At 35.5% G+C, this 24,281-nt stretch overlaps 1 protein-coding gene across 1 annotated transcript; it reads left to right on the top strand.

The window, feature by feature from the left end:
* Window positions 1-2,722: 2,722 nt before the first annotated feature.
* On the top strand, window positions 2,723-24,207 carry LOC137392803 (hepatocyte growth factor-regulated tyrosine kinase substrate-like). The gene is made up of 16 exons (XM_068079133.1): window positions 2,723-2,860; window positions 3,336-3,420; window positions 3,657-3,732; window positions 5,557-5,649; window positions 5,946-6,066; window positions 7,328-7,449; window positions 8,406-8,539; window positions 9,301-9,413; window positions 11,194-11,351; window positions 11,857-12,102; window positions 17,825-18,056; window positions 18,234-18,406; window positions 22,104-22,235; window positions 22,760-22,961; window positions 23,468-23,896; window positions 23,993-24,207. The coding sequence occupies exons 1-16, from the start codon at window positions 2,815-2,817 to the stop codon at window positions 24,205-24,207; spliced, it is 2,577 nt and encodes an 858-aa protein (XP_067935234.1). The 5' UTR covers window positions 2,723-2,814.
* The last annotated feature ends 74 nt before the right edge of the window (window positions 24,208-24,281 follow it).

A 24,281-nucleotide genomic window follows, 5' to 3' on the forward strand; every position in this document is an offset into this window, starting at 1 on the left:
GAGTACAACCCTATATGTTGTACTCTTTATAACCACGAAAAGATCCTTTAAGTGGGATTTGCAATACATCGTCTTCAGTGAGATTTGCCTACTCCTGTTATTGCCAGATGAGCTGAGATCTTCACAATCTTAAATATTGCACAAAAAATTTCTTTACGCTTCTCAGCCATGAAAGCTATAAAAATGGAATTTTATATGTGAGTCCTACACAAATCCTGTAGCTATATAGTAGCAGTTCTATCAGCAGTTATCAGGGCCACACAGTCGACAACCTCAGAGACTAGCCCTAGGCCCTAGTGTCACAGACGTGCAGTAAAATATGTTATTTAACTTGTCAACATTAATTCATTGTCATTATATGTATATTTTGGGTGAAAAATAAATTTTTTTTGTTTTGTTTAGAACAAACTCACAGCAGAACAAAATTCACCATATTTTTAGTGACCAGCTGCCAGCTTTATCAATTACACGTACTTGAAATTTAAGGGTTTGGGCCAGCCACCTCGTTGAACTAGCACAGTAGATTAATGCATGAGAACAGACTGTCACTATACTTAGTTCCTGGGTCATACTCTAGAGTTTATAAGCACAGATATGTGTAGTTGTTTCAGCAGGCCAATAAAATAGTTTGGGTTTGTCATTTGATATAATCTTAAATTTTATGTCAGAATTCCAGCTCAAATTCAAATCCCAATAAGAAGTTGATATGCCCCACCCAACTCATGTCTAGCCGGGCTTGTAAATCTAATCAGTTGCTGTTGAGTAAACAACAACAACTGGTTAGATCAGTCAACAAGGTCAAAGCATGAGCTCTTTTTACTCATGCTTTGACCATGGCATTCACTCATGGTATAACCGACGCTCAAAAGAAAGTATTTATAGTGTTGAAGATGCAGTATTTGTCGTATTTCCTGAAAATAGGTGACCACATGATGCTAAAGGGCATTTATTGCTTTTTATCGCTTTACAGGTTGTCTAAAAACTTTGCTGAACTTAACAAGTAACTTTGTGACATGATAAGAATTTGCATATGTTGCAGCATGGTCATGACATGCTCATGGACGGCAACATATGAATTAAAGTTTTTGTAATAACTTTGAAATAAAATTATACATGCATGTAGTAGCTGTAATTGCTGTTTCTTCACCAACAGTTTCAGTCGTCAAGCAAATCATGACAAATTTTTTAAAAGCTAGTTGGTACACATCTTTCTTTTTGTTTTCATTAAAGTAGTATTAATAGTTTTATATGTCATTCACACAGATTTTTATTGCAACATTTTCTTCATCATAACTCTAATCGGAATTTTTTATATCGTCTTGGCTGAAGCAGAAAAAAATTTCTTCGCTTTTCAGATTGGAGATTATAGGCCCAGTTCTCTATAAAATATGGAAAGCATGTTGATGAATTGTGGTGATGAAAGACAGGAGTAAGAGAGTTAAGACATTGAGAACTCTAGTATTGAAAATTGTGTCATCTTCTGGTTAACTCTTAAACGATAAAAAATACATGTATAGGTGCTTTCTAGTTTAATATTGCTTTGTTGTTTTGGTATTCCATCATAGATGCTCCCATCGCAAGAGAGGAGCTGCTAGGGTAAAGGGAAGAGTATAAAGAGGCAGCAATAATAAGCATATATCATGAGAGACAGTGGTGGTCACAAAGAGGCAACAATAACAGCATATATCGTGAGAGGGTGGTGGACACAAAGAGACAAAAATAACAAACGTATATTGTGAGAGAGTGGTGGTCACAGAGAGACAACAATAACAAACATATATCATAAAAGGGTGGTCACAAAGAGGCAGCAACAACAAGCATATTTTATGAGAGAGTGGTGGTCACATAGAGATAGCAATAACAAGCATATAATTATGATGAGAGAGTGGTGGTCAGAAAGAGGTAGCAATAACAAACATTTATCATGGAGAGAGGCATGGTCGGCCCTATTATTACAAAATTACCATTGAAGACATTTTAGGTAATATACATGTTATATATTGCGCTGATCTAGCGAAGCTTTCAATACTGTGCTCTGTCAATAACATTCTGAGACAGAGAATGTATGACTGAAAATTTTAACTACTAAATAGCAGACAGAACGCGTGGAAAAATGTTGTCCTTGAATTGAACCATTTTCTGTCCATCAACTCAATGATATACAGCCCCACAAGGATAGGCGACGGGTATCATGTGGGCGCGGCTCAATGATCGCGCTCTGTTGGGATGAACCCGAACACGGCGCCCGAACAAACAAATCTGCTAAATAAAGACCCTTGTAAATTTACAAATATTATGAACAATAGTGGTTATGAGGGGGAGGAGAGGGGGGCAGTATATCATTGATCAATTCCAACAATTTGGGCATTTTCGGTTTCATATAATAAGGATTTTTAATCAAATGTGACTCATAACAACATAATGTACTAATAAAACATCGTGTCAATTACTGCTTCTAATAACTATGGTCCTGGTTTTTGATTATCCTTCAATGTCACCTAGAAAAGAGGTATAAGATTTACGAAATCGCACCTAAAGTACGACACATTTATTGAGAGTTGTGTTCTCTCTGTTGTTTTATTTACAAAAACATTCAGTTCTTAGACCAAGTTTTTTATCGAACTAAAATACAAAAAGCTATCACGAAATGATAATAATAAGATTTAGTTCTATGAGCAGCAAAATAAAAAGCCGGAAACGTACTTGAAGCGATGCAAAGGTCAAATTGGCCAACACTAGCTAATCATTAATTGACTGTGAGTCACTATTCATAATTTTTCTTACACGGAACGACGTAATCATCTAAACATAAAAATGTCAGCTTACGGTACTGGTAAAAGCGGTTTTAAACAAGCACTAGGTAGGTTTACGGTTCATTTTTGATTGTATCGTTTTCAATAGAAGGGACTCATTTGATGGCCAATCTAACCATCATATCTAGACAATATCTGTTTTAGGGGATTTGCTGGCAATTATACCATATCAAAAATACATGGTTCTTATACCACTTTTGTATCTGATGCGTTTGGTTTGGTTATTTTTAAATGGGTGATAGAAGCTGCATCTTGTTATTGTATTTTATTACAACCTTTGTTTGAAGTACCAAACTCAGAGGTTATTTTGGCAGATCAATGAGCTCATATTCTGACAATATTTTTGAAGTATTTCATTACATCGCTGTAGTAACTACTAACTACTGTTTGTTTCAATTGTTTACAGGAAAGTTACAAATGTGGGTTTTTAAAAGATTCGTGAATTATTTTGTGAGCTACACCCACATTTTTTAACTACAGAGGTTACAATCTTTAATGCAGATTTTTCTTTTTTATTTTTAGAAAAAGGAACTTCTGCGCAGTCAGCAGATACAGACTGGGATGCTATAGTGGCCATATGTGACTTTGTTCGAAGCGGTGAAGTCAAGTATGTTAAAGTACCGCATTGTATTTATTATATACTGATGACCAGTTAAAGCTACATGTATGTTGTTTGTAGCTTATCAACTATTTAGCCGATGTACATACAACTCAAATTTCAAAGTTTTTTTTCATATGCGCATATACAGCGTAGATTGACCTCATGTGTCATACTCTCTAATTTTAATAAACACGTTTTCACAAGCTATCTTTCCTTATGATTTACTAATTACTATGTTGCAGGCCCCAGTATGCAATTGAGAACATTTCTAAGAAGATATCTCAAGATAATCAGACAACATCTCTCCATGCTTTGCAGGTAAGTTTCTAGTAGCACTGTGGCAAAGCGGAGGGGTTTGTTGAAGGTGGTGGCCCCTGTTTTGCAATATTTTATGTATTGCAAAACAGGGGCCAGAAGGTGTGCTTGGAAATTGTCTAAGTCAAGCTGTTCGACGATTTCCAATTAGTTTGGAGGACAGAACTGCATGAATATACAATCACTAGCTGTACAATCCGGCGTTGCCCAGGTAATAAAAAAGTCTTTGGACAGAAAATCTATTTGTATTTAACATATATAACAACATTTGCCATTCTAACATTTAAACTACATATCATGAGAAAAGTATTTTGTTTAATTGAAATAAATTAATAGGGAAAATAAAAACAACTATAAAGGTTTTCAAACTTTGTCAAACAACTTTTAAACTTCATATCGTGGGGAAAATGTTTCGTGCAGGTCAAATAGATTAAAAAAAATAAAACGACTATAACAAGGTTTAGATGTAAATGTGAAATAATTAGCAAGTAATACAGTGCCGTCAGAAATTATGAGACCACCTCACATTTTAAGAGACAATTGGTGGTAGCAATGATTTACTGACTTAGTTTTACAAAAAACTATCATAAACCATATACCATTAGATGCGGAATTTTCTACTGATTAATATGAAGCAAATTTCCATCACATAACAATCCATACTTATTTTTTATCTCAATCGAAAGGCATATGCAACTGATATGAATAAAAAAGCGAAAAGATATTTTCGTTTTTTTATTCATTTTATTATTTTATTCATTTTTTATGCCAAACTATTTGACTTTGTGAGATTACAGAATGCACAACACATAGTGATGACATCACGTTTTACCACTAACAAGCTATGTGGTCGGACACTGAAGAGATAACTTGATGACACTAATTCTATCACCAATGCTGTAAAAGAAGAATGAAAGACTCCTGATTTACTTTACTAGAACAAGGAGAAATTTCTGCATCTAATGATGTACAATATGTGGCAAATGAATGAATTAATATGGTGCCAGCAGAGGTGCAAAGTTGAACAAAGGCGAGACTTATTGGGTGGTCTCATAATTTCTGACAGCACTGTAGCTAAATTAAGTCGGTTTTGCTACGATTACAATAAAATATGATTCAGTAATGATACAAATAATACAAACTGAGAAAACAAAATAAAAATCCTGAATATGTAAAATTAATAATATCAATTCTTGCATAGACGAGCGTGTGTATAAAAAAGGTTACTGTTCCATCAGAAGCTATCCATCAAAACTTTGAATACGATGACACTGGTACCTCTCGATACCTTTACAAATCTAAAAATGAAATATAGTACTGTCTTTGACCGAACGGAGAGATAATGTCGAGGCTCTTCCCACACATACAATATAATTGTCCGCGTGAGAAGAATTGGCCTTGACCCCAGATATTGTAATTGAACCTTACAAAAGATATTTCTTAACAGGGGCATCGTAACGCGTGGCCGCATAGGTAAAATAATCAGCGTGCGCTATAGCTGTAGCCGGAATGAAAGACAGATTCACATATTTTGAGAAATAAATACATAGATAAATTGCTGTAGGTTGGAGTTTTATACGAATTTATATCCTGGTGTATAAGGAATTAGGTTATAGATTTCAAAAGACTTGACTCCACTAGACACATTTATTTTTTCATACAAATCTACCCTATTCGGAGTTTGCTACTGCTTTAGTTACACACGCTATTATAACTAGTTCACATCCTCAGCACCATCAATGAAGTTGCATCACTATTTTAGAGCAGCTATGAGTATTAAAGTTCTTAGAAATATTTTTATTGTTGTCTCGCTGTTGACCTTTGCAGATTTTAGAATCGGTAGTGAAGAACTGTGGGCCGAAGGTGCACAGTGAGGTGGCCACCCCCTACTTCATGGAGTTTATGAGGAAACAGTCTAAGGTAAACGAAGTAAACTTTTCAATATGAAAAAAATGATTTGTAAGGCTCATATTTGGCATATAAAAAGTAAATGTAACTTACTCTGATTACCTTACAAACACTTTTACGAGTAGATTTATGAGTAGATTTACAAGTAGATTTACAAGTAGATTTACAAGTAGATTTACAGAGTATTCGGTCTTATAAAATGGAGATTTAGTTAAATAAGGTTTTATGATAAAATGTCGATAAATTGGAATAAATGTGCTCGGAGATATTCTATAGATGTTCAAACATTAGTATTTGTCTCCTCTTAGCTAAAAGTGGACAGCGTGAAAGCTAAGATTCTGGAGCTAATTCAATGCTGGGAGTATGCATTCAGGGACAACAGCGAGTACTCGGCAGTCTCAGAAACCTTCAACGAAATGAAAAACTCTGGTAGGAAATTAGACCTGTTTCCATTGATATAGAATCTTTTCTTTAAATATAGCAGAAGATGAAACAAATTAGGCAATGTTACAAGGGTGTAGCATCAGATTCCTTCCCATATAGCAAGTTTACAGATACTAGCCAAGTTTTGCTGTGATTTGATCGATTCGGCACAAAATAAAAAGCAAACAGGCCATTCATATTGTGAAAACTGTAAAATATCAAATTACTATTATTATTATTATTACCATTTGTTGATTATAGCAGGCTATATTCTTTAGATCTTTGGCTAACGTTATTAATACTTGTAATAGGCTCAAGGCTTGTGTTGCTTTTCCCTTAAGGGTTGTTGTTTCTGACTCTGGTGGCAATCAGAAGTAACTATCGTTGACCGGTACATAAATTACATAAATTAAAGCGTTGTCTTTTATGTAAGGCAATCTTATAAATGGCAGTTTTTTGGCGATTCTGTTGCATCCAACTATCTATGTCTATAGGGAGTCTATCTTATGTTTGATGTGTTAAAAGTATTTGAATCCTACAACCATTTAATTATTTGAAAGTTAAAAAGTTATCTCTTGTGATAATTGAAGCTTATGGCATGGATAGCATTGGTTGTATAGCCCACTATTATGTGAAAACTAGTGCATATATGATCTGTACTGTTCAGAATTTAGATGTAGCAACATCCTTCTTTGTATACAGTTGCTCAGTTGCTGATAGTTTATGACCCAAAAGGCAGCATCATCTCATTTTATCTTAAGTTAAGTACACTTACCAGTCATGTGCACTGTGGGAGGCCATCATGCTTGCCAGTCATGTGCACTGTGGGAGACCATCATGCTTGCCAGTCATGTGCACTGTGAGAGACCATCATGCTTGCCAGTCATGTGCACTGTGGGAGACTATCATGCTTGCCAGTCATGTGCACTGTGGGAGACCATCATGCTTGCCAGTCATGTGTACTGTGGGAGACCATCATGCTTGCCAGTCATGCGCACTGTGGGAGACCATCATGACTATCATGGTGACCAAGTAGTCTAATTGTAATGCGCTGGCGGTTGAATCTGATGCCCTGGGTTCGATTCCCATGCAAGGCAGTCTTTTTCCTAACGCTCTTCGCATGGCTTCGTTAGACGGATAGACACAACACTTATAGTGAAGTGTACTGCTTTTCAGTGATTGACCAGCTCATTACCATGGCTTCATTTGAATACACGTATTTTGTGCGCCAGAGTTCATCACATTTCACCTTTTTGTGTATGTCTAGGGGTAACATTTCCTGTGCTTCGCGAAGCTGATGCAATGTTCACCTCGGAAGTGCCTCCAGAATGGAAAGAAGAAACTCACTGCTATAACTGCAGAACAGAATTCGGTCTAATCACTCGGCGGGTAGGTTGTCTTTTTCAAAGAGTTACCGAGGGAGGTGTGGCAGACAAAGTGTTAAGATTTTGTGAAAATTGTTGAGATAGACAACCTTATTTTAATTGGGAGTTATGTCCTAGTGGAACTGTAATCATTCCGCCCTCTTACACAATGGTGCGGGTCAGTGACAAACATGAATTATTGCTGTCATATTGCGGACTAATCTACTCCGATATGTGCAAAGTATTAATATTACTTTGTTTTATTTTTTTAAAGAATTTGTAAAACATACTTTAAGATAGCCCATTATTTATTACACATATGAATAATTTTGGGTGTATTTTTATTTCTCGTAATGTTTTTGGTTATGAGCTGCTAGAGAATCTAGGCTTATTTCATTCGCCGTCTTATCAATTCGAGTGATAATATATTGTTATTTCAATAGTTCAAAGGTCAGTAAAATTTAAAGTTACTTGAACATCATTTCTATCTGATTTGGTTCTTTGTCACAACTGTGTGTGTAGAATCTTTCATTTCTATTCTTCATCACAAAGATAAAAGCAGACAAATCTTTTAATTATTTGCCATATAAACTCATGTGGAATATTGTGTAGGCAGCGGTAAAAATATGTAGAATATGTAGTCGGCATCATTTCAATGCATCATCAAATAGACGTCAGACTGAGAAAGACAAGTCTCAAATTTTATAAAGTTTTCATGTAAAACTTTCGAGGACAAACCTAGCCAGAATTTCCTGCATCAGTTGGCTCTTATCTCCATAGTGTGGGCCACTTTTCCGGTAGTTAAATGGGGCCTAAAGTTTATAGAGCTTATATCATCTAGTTGTCTCTTTACCAAATGCGGGTCTTTTCTTGATGGACGATGAGTCCTCTAATAACATTAACATTCTTTGGTGCATTTCTTTTCATATTCTTTAGTGATCGTTTGTTTCAATTTGCATAATTTTCTGTTTGGTCTTCCAGCACCACTGCAGAGCCTGCGGGCAGAGCTTCTGTGCGAAATGTTCATCCAAGTCATCCATGATTTCAAAGTTTGGTATCGAGAAGGAAGTGCGAGTGTGTGATAGCTGTTACGGGAAGCTCAACTCTAGTTCTGGGTGAGTGAATGCTCATGTCTTAAATTGATGGATGAGCCAATGAACAGTGACTTTAGCTGACCCAGTTTTTTATCATTGCCGCCGTTTGAATGACAAACAGAAGATAAATCCTATGGAAATCATAGATTGGTTGAGGGACCAGCGGTGAAAAGGCGATAGCTTGGGAACTGAACTTATACAAAGTGGAAGGACAGCCATTCTGTTCCACTCTAGGTTGACTCACTTATTTGTGAACATTGTAGTATGTTGGTTATGATCAAGTTTCATAGTCGAGAGATGAGAGATCTCTCACTCTGAGAGATAATGAGAGGTTTCCTATTTGGTACTGTTGGTAGCGCATAACTTCCTTAATTGTAACTGTCGCTATGTATTCATATTGAACCAAGGTGAGAGTATGTAAGCGTAAATTATAAACCCTCGTTGTAAAATCTCTGCAATTCGCATCTTTTCTGATAGATCTTTAATTATAAGCACAGGAAGGAGTTTTGAGCTATCAACACGGGTTAAATTTTAAATCCACTTGCAAAAGGAGATATTATCTTCTTGCTTCCCTCTGTTTATAAACGCACTTTACTTATGCTAACCTACTAGAATCTTTTGTTGTACGACATCTATTTTTTGGCTGTTATTATTTTCAAGGCGAGGAATATTTTTTGCCTCAGACTTTTAAATGGCCAGCCTGTGCTTTCGAAACTTCTTTTTATTACTTCCATAGCCTGTCATCCATTCCTTATTTTTAATTCTTCCTATTTCTTTTTAAGGAACTCGGCATCAGCTGGCAGCAAAGGTGATGATTCTGAGTTGCCAGCCGAGTACCTCAACAGCCCACTATATAAGCAGTCTCTTAAGGAGACCAAGAGCCCTGCATCTGGGGGTAGGTCTACTTTTATTATTCTTGCTCAGCTCTAACCAGCCGGCATACTCGGATTTATCTCTTCCTTATTTTTAATTCTTGCTTGACTCGCTTACCTTGCTCTACATCTGTGTTCACTGCTCAGGTCAAAATTAGCTAAGGCTTCCTGGATGCACACTAATATTATAAATGGTCATTGTCTACCTTTTTGTAACAATTATATTGCTATTGATAATAGACGAGCTATAGACACCTTAGTCTAAACATGAATATGTTTATGAGAATTATAGACACCGTAGTCTAAACATGAATATGTTTATAAGAATTATAGACACCTTAGTCTAAACATGAATATATTTAGGAGAATTATAGACACCTTAGTCTAAACATGAATATGTTTATGTGAATTATAGACACCTTAGTCTAAACATGAATATATTTAGGAGAATTATAGACACCTTAGTCTAAACATGAATATGTTTATGAGAATTATAAACACCTTAGTCTAAACATGAATATATTTAGGAGAATTATAGACACCTTAGTATAAACATGAATATGTTTATGTGAATTATAGACACCTTAGTCTAAACATGAATATATTTAGGAGAATTATAGACACCTTAGTCTAAACATGAATATGTTTATGAGAATGAGTACTTAATGTGAGGTGTTTACCGTAAACTGTTTGTTTGCTTATAAAATCATTTCTAAATTTTTTTCTAATCACTAAAATATAGTTTTTGTTTACAGCAAGTAATATTAATCTGCCTATCCTTGCAGGTCACTAGTATTGCCTATGAATCAGTGTTTACTATTCTGGTATGACCATTGAAAGACATACATTTCACTAGTAAATCAAACAAATTTAAAGCCTAAAGCATTTGCGAGTGTGAGTCAAGTGAGTTATGAGTTTAAAGTGAGTTTTGAGTTTAAAGTGAGTTGTGAGTTCAAAGTGAGTTTTGAGTTCAAAACGCTTGGCATTTGTGAGTTCCAATTGAGTACAAGTTGTGGGTTCAAAGTGAGTTGTGAGTTTGAAGTTAGTTGTGAGTTCAAAGTGAGTGTGGCACAAGCAAGAATATTGCATACAAATTAACTCACAACAGACATCCTTTCGTTAAAGAAATATATTTTACCAACTAACTTAAAATAAAAAGTCTCCTACAACTCAAAGAGAAGAAGAAATATATACATAGCAGATCATTTTTTAAGAAAATAGTCATAGAATTTGGTCATAAAAATGGTGGGACGTGACAAGTAGTAAAGTTTGAAATTAGCATCTTTACTCCAGTAATACTAGTACCGCAAAAATCGCTAGTCTTTGCTTCAGCTGTATACTAAGTTCTGAAACCAACATCCAATTTTTTTCTATACCGTTTATCCTGAAAGTGTTTCATTTTTTATTGAAGTATTTGCTTTCCTCCGATGTCGAGATTAATACAGTGGATGTAGGAAGCTTTTTGGATATCTTTAAATTACTAAACCTGAAAGTTTAATACAGCCAGTGCTCGTAGATATTTGTAATGCAGGTTTCAGCATTGTGCAATACGAATAAGCCTGTTAAATCTTTTGGCACTGAAACATATTACTCATACATGTTGATAGATCACATACATGTACTATGAAAGAGTTGGCAACTCTTTGTATTTACATCAACCCTCCTAGAGAACTTTTTTTTCATCTTTGGAGCTCGTGCAAGGGTAAAATTTGGGCTACCATTCTTTGCTTTGCTGTATGGCCAAAGCATAAAGCAAAGCAGTACATAATAAGGGTTTTAGTAGCAGCTGGTTGTTGTGTGCAGGTAAAACCAAGGAAGAGGTAGAAGAAGAGGAACAGCTACAGCTAGCCTTAGCTATCAGTCAGAGTGAGGCTGAAGCTAAAGAACAAGAGAAGAAAAAAAGGCAAACCTTCATGTCATTGGACGCTCGGCCTCCAGGCTTCGGTGCAGAACAACCTGTGGTGAGTGTCACATTATGGAAGTTTTTCAGTCTTTACCTCCTGTACTTTTCTAGTGTACAGCGTTTGTTGAGTGTAGTTTGACAAGACTGTTCTCGACTGGAAGGTAGGGAATTCTCTCTTCATCGTTACCTTTTATCACCATTGATTTGTTCTTATTATCATGTGATTTCCTGTTGCGAAAGTTTTCTTTTAGTTTGTATTTGGCTATATATTTAACAGATGCAATGTTATATTATTCAAGGTCAGGGTTTAGACTTTACAGTGTTCAAGGAATTGAATGTTTTGTGACGTGGACCTTAGTAACTGTTCATAATCGAGCCATTTTTTAAATCATAAAATTGATTCAAAGTACAAATAACCATTTCTTTATACTACTTACCTAAAAATATAAAGTTAAGGAAAAGTGATAAGATATGAAAGTGGATATTTACGCCTCATTATGGTATATATAGCTGACACATTCTTTGCTATAAACCACCTCTGAATTGCTGTAATGCACTTGCAGAGCCAGCCAGCTGGCCCTAAGATTGAGCTGGATAAGGATTCAGTGGCACCAGAGTTACAGCGATACTTTGATAGAGGCTATTGGGAGCAGAAGGAGGCTAAGAATACTGCACCCGCTGCTTTGCCATCTCAACAGCCTAAGGCTACGGAACCTTCAAAGATTGTCACGATAGCGACCACCCCGTCTGCCCCGCCGCCATCCCAAAGCGAACCAAGTTATACTATGAATAGCCAGACTGAAAGTGAGGTGTGTTATTATCCAGAAATATTGGTAGATATATATCCCACTGTGTGTTGCTAGATTTATTCTCGTCTTAGTAGCTTCGGTGGTGTTGAGGCCCAGACTTGAGTTCTAGGACTTTAGCAAACGAGTTATATTTCCATGTTACAGCGATACTGTTTGTAGTACAGTAACACCTTGACATACAAAGTTGATTCATTTTGATATTTGCTTGAGTATGTCCGGACTGACATATCAATAGCCGAAATTCTTGTAAGATTACATCGATTACATAGCCAAAAAACTTGATATATACTTCAGGTTGTTGCATATAGCACCAAAATTAATGCACTATATAAAAATATGCAAAAACTATATTTGAAGAATTAAAGGTGAAGATGATTAAATTGTAAGGTGATAATCAAATACCTTTTATTGTCTTTATGCTTTTACGTTGAAAACGAACAAATTTGGCTGTAGCCTTAATGATACAAGATGTTATAGCCTTAGTGATACAAGATGTTATAGCCTTAATGATACAAGATGTTATAGCCTTAATGATACAAGATGTTATAGCCTTAATGATACAATATGTTATAGCCTTAGTGATACAAGATGTTATAGCCTTAATGATACAAGATGTTATAGCCTTAATGATACAAGATGTTATAGCCTTAATGATACAAGATGTTATAGCCTTAATGATACAAGATGTTATAGCCTTAGTGATACAAGATGTTATAGCCTTAATGATACATGATGTTATAGCCTTAATGATACAAGATGTTATAGCCTTAATGATACAAGATGTTATAGCCTTAATGATACAAGATGTTAAAGCCTTAATGATACAATATGTTATAGCCTTAATGATACAAGATGTTATAGCCTTAGTGATACAAGATGTTATAGCCTTAATGATACAAGATGTTAAAGCCTTAATGATACAATATGTTATAGCCTTAATGATACAAGATGTTATAGCCTTAGTGATACAAGATGTTAAAGCCTTAATGATACAATATGTTATAGCCTTAATGATACAAGATGTTATAGCCTTAGTGATACAAGATGTTATAGCCTTAATGATACAAGATGTTAAAGCCTTAATGATACAATATGTTATAGCCTTAGTGATACAAGATGTTATAGCCTTAGTGATACAAGATGTTATAGCCTTAGTGATACAAGATGTTATAGCCTTAGTGATACAAGATGTTATAGCCTTAATGATACAAGATGTTATAGCCTTAATGATACAAGATGTTATAGCCTTAATGATACAAGATGTTATAGCCTTAGTGATACAAGATGTTATAGCCTTAATGATACAATATGTTATAGCCTTAGTGATACAAGATGTTATAGCCTTAGTGATACAAGATGTTATAGCCTTAGTGATACAAGATGTTATAGCCTTAATGATACAAGATGTTATAGCCTTAATGATACAATATGTTATAGCCTTAGTGATACAAGATGTTATAGCCTTAGTGATACAAGATGTTATAGCCTTAGTGATACAAGATGTTATAGCCTTAGTGATACAAGATGTTATAGCCTTAATGATACAAGATGTTATAGCCTTAATGATACAAGATGTTATAGCCTTAATGATACAAGATGTTATAGCCTTAATGATACAAGATGTTATAGCCTTAGTGATACAAGATGTTATAGCCTTAATGATACAAGATGTTAAAGCCTTAATGATACAAGATGTTATAGCCTTAATGATACAATATGTTATAGCCTTAGTGATACAAGATGTTATAGCCTTAATGATACAAGATGTTATAGCCTTAGTGATACAAGATGTTAAAGCCTTAATGATACAAGATGTTATAGCCTTAATGATACAATATGTTATAGCCTTAGTGATACAAGATGTTATAGCCTTAGTGATACAAGATGTTATAGCCTTAGTGATACAAGATGTTATAGCCTTAATGATACAAGATGTTATAGCCTTAGTGATACAAGATGTTATAGCCTTAATGATACAAGATGTTATAGCCTTAATGATACAAGATGTTATAGCCTTAATGATACAAGATGTTAAAGCCTTAATGATACAAGATGTTATAGCCTTAATGATACAATATGTTATAGCCTTAGTGATACAAGATGTTATAGCCTTAGTGATACAAGATGTTATAGCCTTAGTGATACAAGATGTTATAGCCTTAGTGATACAAGATGTTATAGCCTTAATGATACAAGATGTTATAGCCTTAATGATACAAGATGTTATAGCCTTAATGATACAAGATGTTAAAGCCTTAATGATACAAGATGTTATAGCCTTAATGATACAATATGTTATAGCCTTAGTGATACAAGATGTTATAGCCTTAGTGATACAAGATGTTATAGCCTTAGTGATACAAGATGTTATAGCCTTAATGATACAAGATGTTATAGCCTTAATGATACAAGATGTTATAGCCTTAATGATACAAGATGTTATAGCCTTAGTGATACAAGATGTTATAGCCTTAATGATACAAGATGTTATAGCCTTAATGATACAAGATGTTATAGCCTTAATGATACAATATGTTATAGCCTTAGTGATACAAGATGTTAAAGCCTTAATGATACAAGATGTTAAAGCCTTAATGATACAAGATGTTATAGTCTTAATGATACAAGATGTTATAGCCTTAGTGATACAAGATGTTATAGCCTTAGTGATACAAGATGTTATAGTCTTAATGATACAAGATGTTAAAGCCTTAATGATACAAGATGTTATAGCCTTAATGATACAAGATGTTATAGCCTTAGTGATACAAGATGTTATAGTCTTAATGATACAAGATGTTAAAGCCTTAATGATACAAGATGTTATAGCCTTAATGATACAAGATGTTAAAGCCTTAGTGATACAAGATGTTATAGTCTTAATGATACAAGATGTTAAAGCCTTAGTGATACAAGATGTTATAGCCTTAGTGATACAAGATGTTATAGCCTTAATGATACAAGATGTTATAGCCTTAGTGATACAAGACGTTATAGCCTTAGTGATACAAGATGTTATAGCCTTAGTGATACAAGATGTTATAGCCTTAGTGATACAAGATGTTATAGCCTTAATGATACAAGATGTTATAGCCTTAATGATACAAGATGTTAAAGCCTTAATGATACAAGATGTTATAGCCTTAATGATACAAGATGTTATAGCCTTAATGATACAAGATGTTATAGCCTTAATGATACAATATGTTATAGCCTTAGTGATACAAGATGTTATAGCCTTAGTGATACAAGATGTTATAGCCTTAGTGATACAAGATGTTATAGCCTTAGTGATACAAGATGTTATAGCCTTAATGATACAAGATGTTATAGCCTTAGTGATACAAGATGTTATAGCCTTAATGATACAAGATGTTATAGCCTTAATGATACAAGATGTTATAGCCTTAATGATACAAGATGTTATAGCCTTAATGATACAAGATGTTATAGCCTTAATGATACAAGATGTTATAGCCTTAATGATACAATATGTTATAGCCTTAGTGATACAAGACGTTATAGCCTTAGTGATACAAGATGTTATAGCCTTAATGATACAAGATGTTATAGCCTTAATGATACAAGATGTTATAGTCTTAGTGATACAAGATGTTATAGCCTTAATGATACAATATGTTATAGCCTTAATGATACAAGATGTTATAGCCTTAATGATACAAGATGTTATAGCCTTAGTGATACAAGATGTTATAGCCTTAATGATACAAGATGTTATAGCCTTAATGATACAATATGTTATAGCCTTAGTGATACAAGATGTTATAGCCTTAGTGATACAAGATGTTATAGCCTTAGTGATACAAGACGTTATAGCCTTAGTGATACAAGATGTTATAGCCTTAATGATACAAGATGTTATAGCCTTAGTGATACAAGATGTTATAGCCTTAATGATACAAGATGTTATAGCCTTAATGATACAAGATGTTATAGCCTTAATGATACAAGATGTTATAGCCTTAATGATACAAGATGTTATAGCCTTAATGATGCAAGATGTTATAGCCTTAATGATACAATATGTTATAGCCTTAGTGATACAAGACGTTATAGCCTTAGTGATACAAGATGTTATAGCCTTAATGATACAAGATGTTATAGCCTTAATGATACAAGATGTTATAGTCTTAGTGATACAAGATGTTATAGCCTTAATGATACAATATGTTATAGCCTTAATGATACAAGATGTTATAGCCTTAATGATACAAGATGTTATAGCCTTAGTGATACAAGATGTTATAGCCTTAATGATACAAGATGTTATAGCCTTAATGATACAAGATGTTATAGCCTTAGTGATACAAGATGTTATAGCCTTAGTGATACAAGATGTTATAGCCTTAATGATACAAGATGTTATAGCCTTAATGATACAAGATGTTATAGCCTTAGTGATACAAGATGTTATAGCCTTAATGATACAAGATGTTATAGCCTTAGTGATACAAGATGTTATAGCCTTAGTGATACAAGATGTTATAGCCTTAATGATACAAGATGTTATAGCCTTAATGATACAAGATGTTATAGCCTTAATGATACAAGATGTTATAGCCTTAATGATACAAGATGTTATAGCCTTAATGATACAAGATGTTATAGCCTTAATGATACAAGATGTTATAGCCTTAATGATACAATATGTTATAGCCTTAATGATACAAGATGTTATAGCCTTAATGATACAAGATGTTATAGCCTTAGTGATACAAGATGTTATAGCCTTAGTGATACAAGATGTTATAGCCTTAATGATACAAGATGTTATAGCCTTAGTGATACAAGATGTTATAGCCTTAGTGATACAAGATGTTATAGTCTTAGTGATACAAGATGTTATAGCCTTAATGATACAATATGTTATAGCCTTAATGATACAAGATGTTATAGCCTTAATGATACAAGATGTTATAGCCTTAGTGATACAAGATGTTATAGCCTTAATGATACAATATGTTATAGCCTTAATGATACAAGATGTTATAGTCTTAGTGATACAAGATGTTATAGCCTTAATGATACAAGATGTTATAGCCTTAGTGATACAAGATGTTATAGCCTTAATGATACAAGATGTTATAGCCTTAGTGATACAAGATGTTATAGCCTTAGTGATACAAGATGTTATAGCCTTAATGATACAAGATGTTATAGCCTTAATGATACAAGATGTTATAGCCTTAATGATACAAGATGTTATAGCCTTAATGATACAAGATGTTATAGCCTTAATGATACAAGATGTTATAGCCTTAATGATACAAGATGTTATAGCCTTAGTGATACGAGATGTTATAGCCTTAGTGATACAAGATGTTAAGGAACTTGTATGACAGAGTTTAAGGTTTTTCTAGTTGTAAAACAGCTTTTTCAGCTTTGAAATTAGTTTGTATGTTGCCCCAGGTATTTGCCCACGTTTTACATCATCAAGTTGAAACATATGGAGAGCTGATTGAAATTCTAGCATTGGCTGTATGTCTATATCCTCTACTCAGGCTGGATCAAATTCTCAAGATTAACTCTTATAGATTAGATTGGATGTGTTGTCAGAGTAGTAAGGACAATAGCATTGTGGCCCACTTGGTCTCCCAACTGTTAAAATGCGATACCTAACTTGGGAATATCCAATAAAATTTCGCGGGTTACTCACAGCTGGTTCGCTCGGTTATGCGGTAAACAGTGTCATTATCTGCAGGTCTATCAGTCTGGAGCTGAAGAAGTGGAGCCCGAGGAAGATGAGATGGTAAGAGAACAATTCATGAAGGACATGTCGAGCAGCATTGATGTCTTCGTAAATAGAATGAACAGCAACTCTGCCCGTGGCCGCAGCATTATTAATGATTCGTCAGTGCAGACATTGTTTGCTGCTCTGCAGAGCATGCACCCCAAATTGCTCGGGTACATTCAGGTGCAGGAGGACAAGCGATGTGAGTGGCCTATCCTTCCGCACTCCTAGTGAAAATGTCAGGAATCTATAGGTCGCAGTGATTGGCTTGACAAAACATATTTCATCAATCAATTTATTTGACTCTGACAAATTTTGCGTGTGCATAAAAATACACTTTTTTTGTTGCTGAATGGCTTTTGGTTTTTGATTTTCACAGCTCAGTATGAGGGACTACAAGACAAGCTGGCTCAGCTGAGAGATGCAAGAGATGCCCTCAATTCTCTAAGGCAAGAGCATGAGGAGAAGCGACGAATAGAAGCGCAGGAGAGAGCAAAGAGAAAACAGATTCAGATGATGCAGAAGCTGGATGTCCTACGCAAGCAGAAGCAGGTTCCTTTTATATTTGTTGAGATAGTGATATATATATATATATATTATATTTAATATATAGATAGTGATATATATATATTCTATTTTATATATAGATAGTGATATATATTGTATATAGATAGTGATATATATATATTATATATAGCTAGTGATGTATATTATTATAGATAGTGATATATATATTCTATTTTATATATAGATAGTGATATATATATTCTATTTTATATATAGATAGTGATATATATAATAGTGATATATAAAATTGGACGATTTTTAACTAAGATTTTCAGATGACATGACAAAATTCTAGTCAAAAACCATGTAATTTAATATACTCAATTCGCAGAGTTGAGAGTTCTCTCTTTTGACTTAATTTCTTTTGAATGATATATATATATAATGTATATATATATATATATAATGTATATATATAAATATATATGTTTCTTCACCCCTGTTAACCCAAGTGGGTAGTAGTGTTTGGTCAAGCTTGAGTCTTCTTCCAAATACCTGGGAGTTTGAGCACTCGCCTCAAGATCTTCGCCGTTGTCAATAGTGTGCTTTTCTGCAACTCACTTGTGTTGATTGTTGCCGATATTAGGGCAAGTTACATTTGATGTTCAGGTATTATTGGACCCAATGCTCCAATGACTACCGGAATTACAGTTGTTCTCATGTGACAGCTCTTTTGAATCTCTTCTGTGAGTGGTGATATTTCTCCATTGTTTCCTCTTTTTTCTGACTGTGTCGTAGTGATTGAGTACTGCTATATTTATTACTAGATGAATGCCTGTATTGCACAGGTAATACAAAACAGCTTATAAACATTACGTCACCTACTACTGTAGCTTTACACTATATTATATTACCTGCCACTGTTTATAAGCTGTTTTTATTACCCGTGCAACGCCGGGAATTCACCTGGTGAGGCCATGAGTTGGACACCTAGTCTCATTGGTAAGCTCGTCACCTCCAGAACTGTAGGCGTCAAGTTCATAATCTAGTACAAAGTGCATATTGCGTTCTTAAAACTTTATCGCCATAACTGCATAGACGAACGATGACAGACACTGAGATTTATATTGATAAAGCCTTTTGCTCACCTCATTCACTACCACGATATCTGGCTGGCTTGTTAAGAGTGCTTGTTATTCCGGGGTTAGCAGTCCCAGAGGAACTTAGCAGTCATTCTCGTTGACCTTATTAGGAGCTTCCCACTAGTGTTGCGTTTTATTGAGGCCGTAGACCTCTGTACACTAAACCTGTGACATGATTAAGCTGCTCAGGGTGTGAATTTCCTGCTAGCTGCTTTCATCCACTGATTCTATTTTAGGTGGTTTTCGAGGCATCCTTGCAGCCTGCATCTAGCATTGTTTCTAATGTGACAGACCTCGGTATGGAGTTGCCTTTTTGGAAGCACTGGCTTCTGTGCTATTATGACTGGTGACTCTGGTGACTGTTGAGTCAGCTTTGTTAAGACATATTTGTCTGGTGGAGGTCTCCAAGCTCAGATACTTGTGGTTGGACCATTGGCACCACGGGCGAGGTTTGCTGTGCCAGTCAGGTTTTTTATCATCAGTGTGCGGTTCATTGGCACAGCAATCGAGTGGAATTCACCGAGCAACCTGTCTATAGCGGCCATGGAGGCTGCGTAGGCTTTCATGCTCTATTTTTCTTTCACTGTCTGTTGTACACTGTTGAGCCTTCTGCCTCCATCTTTTTTACTAAGATGTAACCTAGAGGTATTTGACCTCTATCAGACCTTGGGTGGAGTGCTACATGCATGGTCAGCAGCTTGTGAGTTGCTGTCTGTAGACTCCATGGATACCCTAGTCTACCTTACTATGCCTGCGGTTCGTAGGCATTTATTGTCACCCCTTGATTCCTGGGATTGAGCTGGCTCCATAGGACCTACTGAGTGTGTTTTTTATATTTGGGAAAAGCCTTGAATCGCACTTCGATTTCATGGTTGATGTTACTTTTCATAATCTCCAAGTACTTCCACCCTTCTATATCGTTAATGGTTTCAGTTGGCATTTCTTGAGGATTAGCCTTTTTCATTTACATATATAAATATATAAAGGCTGCAAAAAGGGCCAGAGATGTTATATTAAACTAAATCAAGCAAGGGATATCACCTCAGGATACGATTGCCCCGATACACGATTTTTAAAATTTTCGCCCGAGTTCAAATTTGGCAGCCGGCGTGCATATTACGTACATCAAAAGAACAAAGACACTGAAATGCTGTTTGCCGAAAATATTTTTACAGCGCCTGAAAGAGACACGATGACCAATTTCCCTCCGTTCAGGAATTCTCGTGTGTAAAACGGTAATATTTTTCGTTCAAAACTAGTAGCAAAGTTGGAATTGTGATCCCTTCATACAATGGTTAAACAACTTCCCTTAACCTGCTAACAGAAATTCATTTTATTGCGAAAACAACGTCATTTGGGTTTTCTTGCCTAAGTAAGTTGAAAAATGTTTTAAACAGGTCCGCTAAAAGTTATAATGAAGGCAAAGACAGTAACTGCTAAGTGCTAAAATTTTAGTAATAAAAAGTTGAAATTCAGTAAAATAGAAGTACTTAGTAAAATAAGAATAATAGTAAAATAATTAGTAAAACTTAGCTTCAAGTGTGTTTGTTTACTAAGCTAAACTTGTTTGAAGTGAATTCAAAGATTTTTTTGTACGTACGTTTATCTTGAAGGTAACAACTTTCTATGGTATGTAGTTTTGCTCATAGCGGATTTTAACATCATAACCAGAAAATTCACTAAATATAATAAAGTTACTATTAATAGGTAGCTATAATAGTTATTAAGGTTAAGATCCTATTTTATTACTAATTTTTAATATGTGCAGCACTTATACAAACTTTTGACGATTTTTATCAGGGGATGTTTGCATTATATAATTACTATGGTTTCTATACCCCTACATACAATTTTTTCACCATACAATGCCAACCCTGGAATGGATCAAAATCGTAACCCGAGGATGCACTGTATATATAAGGAACTGAATGATAGTAATCTATACTTACACACATATAAAGAACTGGTGATATCTCTTGCTTGATTCAGTTCAACATAACATCTCCAGTCTTTTTTTTCATACTTGAAGTATTTTACGCACCCAAAAAACATTAAAACCTGTTTGCTCCATTTCAGTACTGCATCCATGAAAGTCTTATCCTTTCTAAAGAGATTCTTATAATTTAGATTATCCAATGGGTAGTTTGAGTTATCCAAAAGTTGTGTTATGGACTAGCCATGTTATACAATAGTTTGAGTTATGCAATAGTTATGTTGTACAATAGTGGAGTTGTACAGTATTCGAGTGGTGCAGTAGTTCAATCTGTACTGTTGTCTCAAGTTGTACAATAGTTTTGAGTTACAAATTAGTTTGAAGTATACCATAGTTTCACTCGTCATGCAATAATTTGACTAATACAATAGTCCAAGTTATATCGTAGTGTAGCTTGATTAACATCAAATATACTGACCAAAGTTTGTGACTTTCCAAACTAAATTATCAAATCATAAACTCTCTCCTATTTGCTAGAACACCCGAAGCAGCCAAGAAAAATAATTATTGTAACTTTACACTACTATACAGCACTCTGCTTAAATACTAAAAATGTCAGTCATGGGATGAGAATATTTCACCAATGATTATTGATTGTGTTTGGCAGCAAGTGTTGGACAGGCAGCGACTGGAGGCTCTACAGAAGTTGCATCAGCAGGAGGCAGAGATGAAGGCGAGGATGCAGATGCAAAAGCAGCAAACTCAAATGAGGCAAGCACAGTTGCACGGCTTTCCACAGGTATGCTGGATGGATACGTTTAGGTATATCTTGTGGATATCTGTAGGTGAACCGTTTGGATACGTGCTGATATATCGTGTGGATACATGTAGGTATACTGTGCGGATACGCGTAGGTATCGTGTGCGGATACATGTAGGTGTTCAGTGTGGGTACGTGTAGGTATCTTGTGCGGTTAAATGTTGGTATTCTGTGCGGATACGTGTAGGTATCTTGTGCAGTTAAATTGTGATTTACCAACATGCTTTATTATTATGATTTAATTGTACCAATACAATGATTTAATATTAGTAAATCTATTAATAACCAATAGATTTACCAATATTAAATCCTCAATTCCTTATGCAGCATCCCAATAGTGAGCACTTACTTTCACTTGTGTCACATTTTATATGAAGATATGTTGATTTGCTGTTGAGCCTCATACAATAGCATTTATTCTCATGCTATTTTGTATTGGGTCTTGTTCTATGCTTTAGTTCCCAATAAACCAGAGGTTTCAGTTGATTGTAACATGTGTTGCAGGAGCTTCAGACCGGGTATGGCACTTATAATTCAATGATGATGCCTGGTACGGACTATCAGCTGGGTCAGTACGGTCCGCAGCAAGGGATGGGTATGCAGCCTCCACAAATGCAAGCTCCATATTCTCAGGCTATGGAGGGACAGCAGCCTATGCCTGCGCAGATGCTGGTTTATGGCTATGATGGTCAAATGCACTCGTCTGGTAAGCTTTAATGAGATGGCACGCAGTGAAACCCTCCCGTGATTACATTAAGGAACAATTCAAAAATGGAGTTCGAGTATCCTTGAACTTGATGTAGTAATTTCCGTAACCGCAATGGAATCCCAGGTCTCCTGCGCAGGTTTGAAGCATTTGAATGAGCTTAATTTACTGGGTAAACTAAAGTTGCTGCAAATATGTTTAAACCTGTATAAATTAATTTTGTGTGATCCAAGACCACCAGTATTGACACCAGTTTTATAAAATCACGTTGTTATGGCTACCTGATTCTGGTCAAAACAATAATTTGTTGACATGAAACTAAAAGTAAGGTCGGGCTACAAGTTGTTTTTCAAGTTAGTGTTTGTTTCATATCTTGCTCTGTATTAATACATAGGACTACCTTTTACACCTGATATGACAATACTTAGTATCATATAGATAGGTTAAATAAACCAGTGGGTTCGTAAAATATTCTGTTTGCACTGGAAACTGCTCTCTGTTTGAAGGATATCAAGGAGGACATGGAGGTTATATGCCTCCAACTAGCCAGAATAGTTTCAATTCTTCGCCCCAGCCGCCGGTGCCTGGACCGCCTCAACACCTTGCCCAAATGCCTCCCCAACAAATTAATCATCAGCCAGCAGGAGATCAGCAAATGGGAAATCAACAACGGCTGCTCAACCACCAGCTACAACAGTTGCCCAACCAGCAACAACAACTGCCCAACCAGCAACAACAGTTGCCCAACCAGCAACAACAACTGCCCAACCAGCAGCAACAACTGCCTAACCAGCAGCCACAGTTGCCCAACCAGCAGCAGCAACTGCCCAACCAGCAGCCACAGCTGCCTAATCAGCAGCCACAGTTGCCCAACCAGATTCAGCAAACCCCAATGGCTCATCCAGGGCAAGCATTCAACCCTTACAACATGCAAGGTATAAAATTAATAAGGAAAAGCTTTGCAATGTATTGGCTATTGGTTCATCGTAAGGATTCAGTGTACCAATTATTTTTTATTGACAATATTTCAGGCATGTCAGAAAATTTGCCAAGCAGTGGACCTCCAACCTATCAGTCTATTATGCAGCAGCCCAACCAGCACATGTCAGGACAGTACCCACCACAGCATGTCACTCCCCAATCTGGCTACAGTAATCCTGGGCAGTACCAGCAGTACCCACCTGATCAGCAATTCCAGCAAGCACCACCAGCTGTAGATGATTCGCAGCTTATTTCTTTTGACTAATACCCTAGGTTACAGCTTAGTTATATCAATGGTTTAGTGAAGTTTTTTATGCTTTTATGTCTTAGAATGATTCA

This window comes from Watersipora subatra, chromosome 4, assembly GCF_963576615.1.
Source record: "Watersipora subatra chromosome 4, tzWatSuba1.1, whole genome shotgun sequence".
Lineage (NCBI taxonomy): Eukaryota > Metazoa > Bryozoa > Gymnolaemata > Cheilostomatida > Watersiporidae > Watersipora > Watersipora subatra.

What these genes read in the sequence shown, in the direction of transcription:
- LOC137392803 (XM_068079133.1), top strand. Translation starts at nt 2,815, where the DNA reads ATGTCAGCTTACGGTACTGGTAAAAGCGGTTTTAAACAAGCACTAG. An exon ending in ATAGCCAGACTGAAAGTGAG is followed by an intron (nt 12,103 to 17,824) that starts GTGTGTTATTAT and finishes CATTATCTGCAG; the next exon opens with GTCTATCAGTCTGGAGCTGA. An exon ending in CAACCCTTACAACATGCAAG is followed by an intron (nt 23,897 to 23,992) that starts GTATAAAATTAA and finishes ACAATATTTCAG; the next exon opens with GCATGTCAGAAAATTTGCCA.